This window comes from Acomys minous (assembly GCF_964271855.1).
Source record: "Acomys minous genome assembly, chromosome: 2".
NCBI lineage: Eukaryota > Metazoa > Chordata > Mammalia > Rodentia > Muridae > Acomys > Acomys minous.
The window spans coordinates 138469440-138478116 of NC_140484.1; the positions used below are offsets into that span (position 1 = coordinate 138469440).

General features: G+C 37.1%; 2 protein-coding genes across 2 annotated transcripts; both read left to right on the forward strand.

The window, feature by feature from the left end:
- Positions 1-359: 359 nt before the first annotated feature.
- On the forward strand, positions 360-1304 carry LOC311592838 (olfactory receptor 5P76-like; the record flags this gene model as incomplete). Its single annotated transcript, XM_084773688.1, has 1 exon — positions 360-1304. The coding sequence occupies one exon, from the start codon at positions 360-362 to the stop codon at positions 1302-1304; it is 945 nt and encodes a 314-aa protein (XP_084629814.1).
- Positions 1305-7666: 6362 nt separating this feature from the next.
- On the forward strand, positions 7667-8677 carry LOC311592844 (olfactory receptor 5P79; the record flags this gene model as incomplete). Its single annotated transcript, XM_084773692.1, has 1 exon — positions 7667-8677. One exon carries the CDS (start codon positions 7667-7669, stop codon positions 8606-8608), a length of 942 nt encoding a protein of 313 aa, XP_084629818.1. The 3' UTR covers positions 8609-8677.

Here is an 8677-nt window from a genome sequence, read left to right on the forward strand (position 1 = left end):
TTGCATATTTTATGTCCTGTGGCATTTACAATAACTTGTGTTATTTAAATAAGTTTCACATTTTAAAACCTTAGTAATAATACCACATAAATATATTTTATTATATATAACTGAAAAGACAAGAACTACATTATTTGAAGGAAGCTTGCTAGCATTTCTTTTAAAAATTTACATCACATTAATGCACAGAAATGTGTGTACAAGGAGAGTCCTAAAATGCTATCAGATAAAACTGTCAATTCTCTTGGAATGATACAGTTATTTGTGGTACCCCATGTTTGAGTTAATTAAAATGCAGACATCGAAATTCTTGTCATTTTTCCACCAAAGGGTTGAACAGGAAGCAACCACACTGTCCCATGGCATTTCTGGAGGATGGAAACTACACTGCAGTGACAGAGTTCATTTTATTGGGCTTAACGGATGACTCCGTCCTTAGAGTCATCCTCTTCACCATCATCCTGTGCATCTACCTGGTGACTGTGTCTGGGAACCTCAGCACCATCCTTCTCATCAGAGTCTCTTCCCAGCTCCATCACCCCATGTACTTTTTTCTCAGCCACTTGGCTTCTACTGACATAGGCTACTCATCTTCTGTCACACCCAATATGCTTGTCAACTTCCTGGTGGAGAGAAACACCATTACATACCTAGGGTGTGGCATTCAGCTTGGCTCAGCTGCTTTCTTTGGGATAGTTGAGTGCTTTGTTCTGGCTGCCATGGCTTATGATCGCTTTGTGGCAATCTGCAACCCACTGCTCTATTCAACCAAAATGTCCACGCAAGTCTGTGTCCAGTTGCTTGTAGTAGCATACGTAAGCAGTTTTCTTGCTGCTTCCTCCTTCACCCTTTCCTTCTTCTCTTTTTTCTTCTGTGGTCCAAATAGGATCAATCACTTTTTCTGTGATTTTTCTCCTTTAGTTGAACTCTCCTGTTCTGATGACAGCGTCTCTGTTGTTCTTGCCACTGTTTCTGATGGCATTGTCATCCTGATCACAGTGCTTATCATTACTGTCTCCTACACCTACATCCTCGTCACCATCCTGAGGATGCGCTCCGCCGAGGGCCGCCACAAGGCCTTCTCCACCTGCACCTCCCACCTCACTGCGGTCACTCTCTACTATGGAACCATCACATTCATTTATGTGATGCCCAAGTCCAACTACTCCACTGACCAGAACAAGGTGGTGTCTGTGTTCTACATGGTGGTGATCCCCATGTTGAACCCCCTCATCTACAGCCTCAGAAGTAAGGAGATTAAGGGTGCTCTGAAGAGACACCTTGCTACGAAAATATTTTCCTAGAAATATCTGTTTTGCTGTAGGACATGAAATAGCAATAATACGGAAATATTAACAGAAGTTGAGGGTCTGTGGTTGAAAAGTCTGTTGATTATTATTATTATCAAATGGGGAAATTTGCAATAAATATCAGAGTTCAAATTTCAGATTACAGAAGAATGTTACCTTTAATAAAAAAATCAAAGTTTTTAATTAACAGAATAAAAAAATTCATATAAAACATAATAAGATGAAATTATTTTAAAGTTATTTTTCTATTTTTTCAAATAGTTCATAGTCAACTTTATTACAAACTGCATCTTAGCTGTCCCCAAAGTCTCATATATTTGGTAAATATCTGTTCCCTAGTGCTGTTGAGAAGGGCTAGATCCAGAGAGTTTGATCCTAGTGGTCATTTTTAGTTTACTAGAGACATGCCAGAAAGTATAGAGTTGCACTCAGAGATATTCTTTGTCTCTGTATTGACCACAGTGTGAGGGGTTTCTCTCCACCATGTGTTCCTTAAGTGATGTGCAACCATAGACATACATCATTGGATACCATTCATAAGGGACAGAGACTTCAAAGACAGTGTTCCAAGATTAAACCTTATTTTCCGTGTGAGTTGATTAGCTCAGCTACTTTTTGTAGCAACAGAAAGCTTACCAACATCTATCACTGTACTTCAAGGTGTGTCTGGTTCAACACCAGCTTATCCTAGGATAAGCCTGATGACTACAGTTATCTCTGCACACTGTAAGAGAAATGATGGAGAGCAAGTAGGGGGTAAAGTTGGTGGGAATTATTTTAATAGAAACATTAGCTATGAGATATGGGTTTTGTGCATTCATACAAATCTGCTGTGTGGTGTAAGCTTCGGTATTGGTCTAATGTGATATCCATAGTAAACAACAGGAAACTCATCTCTCTTTAATCTGATTTCCTGTCAGTTTTAAATGTTGAATTCTTAGTTTAAATTGAGTAATATTCTTGAGCTTGCAAGGACCGAGGGAAACAAATGAATAAATTACCGCAACAGAACTGCTTTCCTAGAAGAGAGCTAAGTTTATAATTTTAACAGTGAGGCTGTGAAAAGGCAATCTTTAAAAAGACTTCATGTTCAAGCTCCACGTCCTCATGTGCATGAGGGATCAGATGCAGCTATATGTCCTTTGAAATTCTTACTACCTTTAGGAAAGATGTAATCAACCTTCACCATGTGGGTGATGGTCAAAGTTAATCCCCTTTCTTCTCCATTTTAGTATTTCGGAAATAAAGTCCGTCTTCTTCCTGACTGAACCAAAGATATTGATGTTTTTATTCATTCAGTTGCATTTTCACACATTCCAGAACTGTGTCCAATATTCTCCCATTTGAGAGATTAGTTTAGCTCAGTGGATGAGATTATAAATGAAAACTGGCAAGGGTGGAATTTATTAACTAATATGGTATCTGGACAATAAAACTAAAAGGTAAGCAATTTAGGCTATCAGAAGAGGTTGAATACTGTTAGCAAAACAAAACCCAATAACAACAACAAAAACAAGATGGTAAAATAAAATAAACAAAAACAAGATCATGATGTGGACAGGCAAGGGGTTGACAGTGCAGGTCTCACTGAGAACCTACAACCTGAGGAGTGTTTGCAGGCTGTGAGGGATGTGTCAAATAAGGTAGTACCTATGTGAGACAGCTGTATGAGTGCAATATGGCATTCATGTACCTTGACGCTTTTGTTGAGACAATGACAGAGCTGTTCACTTTAATTGGCCCTGTGTTGTACACAACTGGAGAAAATGATAAAATGTTAAGTATATCTTCAACATTAAATTATAGCTTCTGTAACCATCCTTAGAAAGTGACAAATCAGCCATGTAGACCTAAACCTAATTTATTATATTTGACGTCAGTGAGTTGGGTTGGCAGGTTAAAGCCCTTACCACAAAACCCTGATGAGGTGAGCTCATTTTCTGGAACCCACATAAGAGAAGGAGAGAGGAAGTCCCCTGACTCTGACCCCTACAGTTAGAATTACAGTTTTCTTTTCAATTTGACAGTTCTGAAGAAAATGTTATAAAATTGAGTTAAGTTTAAGATGAGATGGGAGATGAGAAGAGCAAGAATCATAAACTCAGGCATGTCCTTGGGAGATATATAATCCGCAGAAATAACACATATCTCAAATACAGAGAAAGTACAGGCAAACAAGCCTGGCACATATTTCAGCCACAGGAGTAAAGGGAATCTCAGTCTTGAACATAGGTCTAATACAGTCAAGAAAACGAGTTATAGTAGGGCTAATTTATTAAATGAATAGACAAGCCTCCATTATTCCTGTCAAGCACAGAGAAAAACATTGACTCACCTCATGGAAACTCAGGATGCTAAACAGAGAAGCCAATGTCACTGTACACGATAAATAAAACCACTAGGATTTAAGATATAAAACCTTAAACCCCTACTCAGATCTAGCCAATGGACAGAACACTCTCCACAGTAAAGTGGAGAGTGGGATATGACTTTCTCACATACTCTGGTGCCTCAACTTTGACCATGTCCCCTGGAAGGGGAGACCTGGTGGCACTCAGAGGAAGGACAGCAGGTTACCAGGAAGAGACTTGATACCCTATGAGCATATACAGGGGGAGGAAATCCCCCTCAGGAACAGTCATAGGGGAGGGGAATAAGGGGGAAATGGGAGGGAGGGAAGAATGGGAGGATACAAGGGATGGGATAACCATTGAGATGTAACAAGAATAAATTAATAATGGAAAAAAAACTTAAGCAACATACACATTCACTGAAAAGGTAATGATCAGGTAAAATGTATGTAGTAACAGAAGATGAAGTTTGAAATCATATAGAGCTTCATTACTTAAAAGTTCATGATGCCAGTACTTAAAGCAGACAATTCTCTTTGATGAGCACATCTGTCTTTGGTTTTTAGACTGTATTTCCTGTGGCAGTACAAGGAGAGAAGCATGCTGGCTGAGAGCTCCAAGACTCTCTGACAGAACCATTTGGGTTTTTGTATTTGTTTGTTTTCATTTGTCTGTTTTTTAATTTTTCTTTTTTTACATATGCATTTATATTATTACACATAAATATAATAAACTGTCTGCAGCAAGAAGAATCACGAAACAATCAGGAATTATATAAACGCTACATTCATAGTGTTTTGGCTATTTGTATTTGGCAACCTCGAAGAAAACCTCCTTCCTGTTTTTGTGCCTCTAAAATTCTGAATGCAAATCAATATCTATCCTATCTCAACTTTTCGACTTAAAGCAGCTAGCTAGACCTAAAAATATCTTAACCCCAAAACAACTAAGCTTAATTATAAAACTAAACTATCTGATCTTCAACCCAATCAGAGATTTGAGATGGAATAAAATTAATTATCTGAGTAGAGAGGAAGTGCAGGTTAGCAGCTTCCAAAATGACAGAAACTGTTTGCTGCCAGATCAGACATCCAAAACTCTCTATAACATGGGAGCATCATCTTCAGCCTTCTGGCCCACTATGTCTGGCAGACATATTTGTGAGTCCTCAATAGACTTACTGACCCTGTCTTGGCAGAGTTTAATCGTTGACTCTGCCTGCATCCAAGCTCACCATTCTTAGGCAGAATTCTGTCTGTGGCTGAAATGGGGACATTTTGCCCAGTGGCTTGTTTTCCACATTTGAAGCCATCTCCATAAGGAGATTCATTAAAGCTCATCATCTTCTTTGAGGTAGGCTGGATGTTGCCAGGATTTAAACTGTCTTAATGTAAAAGAATCTTTAAAATAATAAAAACATCTTTAAATGCCATATTCTATAGATCTCTGGGATTTTTGAAGACCTTCCCTAACTATTTTACCTTATCTATCTATAGACTCTTATCTATCTGTTAAACCTAGAATATATTAAGTAATACAAGTTAATTGTTAGTTGATCCAATCATGATCATGTCAATTACTAGTCTATTTTTAATCACAAGAATATACATCCTAAGCTTAACAGATAGATACAATTCTATAGCTAGAGAAGAATTTATTAAAACCGTGTCATATACTTTTTCATGGTCCCTGAAATGGTTGTGAAGACTTGTAAGGAGCACCATACTCAGAAAAGGGAACAGTTTACAAGAGACCTTTGGTGGAGGAGTTTTGAAAGTTGATTATTCGTCAGTGGTCAGCCATTGCATCAAGGAAGCATCAAAGACAGAGAAAACTACACCATAAAATTAAGATTAGCAGGGGTCAGACTAGGGTTTCAAACTGAAGAACAGTGTTTTTACCATCCTCCCTCCAAAAAATAAAAGTCAAAATCTGTTTGTGGTCTCAATTGTAAGATACCAATTCTTACTTACATGCATTTTTTTACTCACAGTTTTCTATATATCTGTGTTTTATATTCTTGGCTATGAGAATTGTGTTTCTTAAGTAATTTATTTTTTGCTTTTTAATTAGCTTTACTCTCATATATTCATCAAGGTACCCAATGAAAAGTCACTAATGAAAAGTTTACATCACTCACTAAAAAAAAAAAAAATTACACAAACCAAAATATATTGAATGAAAAAACTGGAGCTGTACATTTTTAATCATAGTATCTACTAACATGAACCATAAAATGAACCTAGAACCAACACTTAGCTGAGGTAATTTTTGTTATCAAATGGTTCCAATAATTATCAAATGAAACAAGCACTGATTCTCAAATTAAAACAAAAAAAAATCAGATTGACTCCTTGAAATTTACATTCATCTGAAATGAGCAGCTCCTTTTCACCTGAGAAAATGGTCCCTAGGGACCCACATGTGAGTCCCAAGACTCTTCAGAGATTTATTTTTAATGGTAAACAATGATTATGGGTGACTGCAAGATCACTATAAAATCATGTCATAATTATCTCGACTTTCTTACTTTAAAATGAATGTGTATTTCAAAAGGTGAGTGTCCTAACTTTCCTTTACCATTGGAGAATACTTTGTTCTTTGAAAATGCATTATATATATATGATATAGTTGAGAAACAAGTTTAATCAAGAAAAATATTGACTTAATAAACATATTTTAAGTCAAATTCCTGTCAATAATTAGGCATAGAACTTAATTCTCAAAGCTTTCTTATGTATCAAAACACTTAGAAAATTGAGGACCCATATTATATCTAATGTCTTATAAGCTTAGTGCTCAAGAAATAAAAATCTAATAAACTCACTAGCTTTGACATAGGCTGGTGATTTTATGACAAATGCCTCATGTAAATACAGACTATTTTTACTGACTAAATGCTCTAATATCACAGCTTCAGACACCATGGAAAGACACAGGAATATAGGGCTGGAATTCTTAAGATATAAGAGTCAGCCTGCTCCTAGCTGGGTGAACCTGGATAAATGTAATATTTCAGGTTGAATATTTACCATTATATTCTAGCTACAAAACATCATTACATCAGGAGAAGATGTGGTGGTCACATGAATAAGCACATATTAATATTAAAATTATTAACATATTTGCAAGTGATTAGACTTGCAAATGACTTGATTAAGCAATGGTTTAATTAGTAAGGGTTTAATAATTTTACAGTAGGCTCTCACATTTATAATTTTGGTGTGAGTTCTTTTTTTTCCCCTAGTTCTTGAAAGTAATTTTAGCTCTCCTTATAAAAATTAGCCCTAAGGCAATCAGATACCTGACAGACTTGATGACCCATTTCCCTAAGATGGATGTCTTGTTTGAAAAGCTGGCCTGTTGTCTCTCTCAGATTAACACATACTCTTTCTTATTGTCACTTTTCAAACACAGTGTAATAAGAGTAGACTGAATTCAATATGCCTGTAGTGCTTCTTACATAATGTTGTTACTTAACATTTTCAAATCACACATTTCATCATCCATAGAATTGAATCAGTGGGGTCCTAATATTACTATATAGAAATGGCAGTAGAGCATCATATAATGTAATAAACCCAGCACAGGTAATTTGGAAGGGATTCTTAAAGCTCACAAATTAATTAAGACTTTATAAGTTTATATTTTTAAAGGTTAATCCTTTCTTGTACATGTGACACTCTTTTGTTATTTATATAACTCTCACAGTTTACATATTTAGTTTTACACACACTTAAGTAAGTTTTATTATATACTTAAGTCTAAATTAAATATACATTATTTGAAGGAAATTCTGGCATTTCATTTTTAAATTTTATTAAATACTATGCACATAAATATATGAACAGTGGGTGCCTAGTGTAACAGGCCAATTATATATTTTAAACTATGCATTTGTTTTCAATACTATCTATATGTTCCTGGAGATGAGCTACATATTTATAAATCCCTTCCTGTTCTGTCTCTACCACAGCCTTGATCTGGCAGCAGCTACACTGTCCCATGGCTTTCCTGAAAGGAAACCACACTGCAGTGACAGAGTTCATTTTACTGGGCTTAACAGATGACCCTGTCCTTAGAGTCATCCTCTTCACCATCATCCTGTGCATCTACCTGGTGACTGTCTCTGGGAACCTCAGCACCATCCTTCTCATCAGAGTCTCTTCCCAGCTCCATCACCCCATGTACTTTTTTCTCAGCCACTTGGCTTCTACTGACATAGGCATTTCATCTTCTGTCACACCCAATATGCTTGTCAACTTCCTGGTGGAAAGGAACACTATTTCTTATCTTGGATGTGCCATTCAGCTTAGCTCAGCTGCTTTCTTTGGGTCAACGGAGTCATTTATTTTGGCTGCCATGGCTTATGATCGTTTTGTGGCAATCTGCAACCCACTGCTCTATTCAACCAAAGTGTCTACACAAGTCTGTGTCCAATTGGTCGTGGGATCTTATATAGGGGGCCTGCTTAATGCTTCCTCCTTCACATGGTCTTTCTTTTCTTTTCTATTCTGTGGACCAAATAGGATCAATCACTTTTTCTGTGATTTTGCTCCTTTGGTGGAGCTCTCATGTTCTGATAACAGTGTCCTCATAGTTCTTGATTCATTCTCTGCTGGGTCCATCATAGTGATCACAGTGCTTGTTATAGCTGTTTCCTACACCTACATCCTCATCACCATCCTGAAGATGCGCTCCACCGAGGGACGCCGCAAAGCCTTCTCCACCTGCACCTCCCACCTCACTGCAGTCTTTGTGTTCTATGGGACTGTCACATTCATCTACGTGATGCCCAAGTCCACCTACTCCATGGACCAGAACAAGGTGGTGTCTGTGTTCTACATGGTGGTGATCCCCATGCTGAACCCCCTCATCTACAGCCTCAGGAGTAATGAGATTAAAGGTGCTCTGAAAAGACAGCTTGGTAAAAATAAATTTTCTTAGATATGTCTGCTAATCTGTTTGTCACATGCTCTATAGCAATGATATTCCATAGACATAGTATTAAAAGGA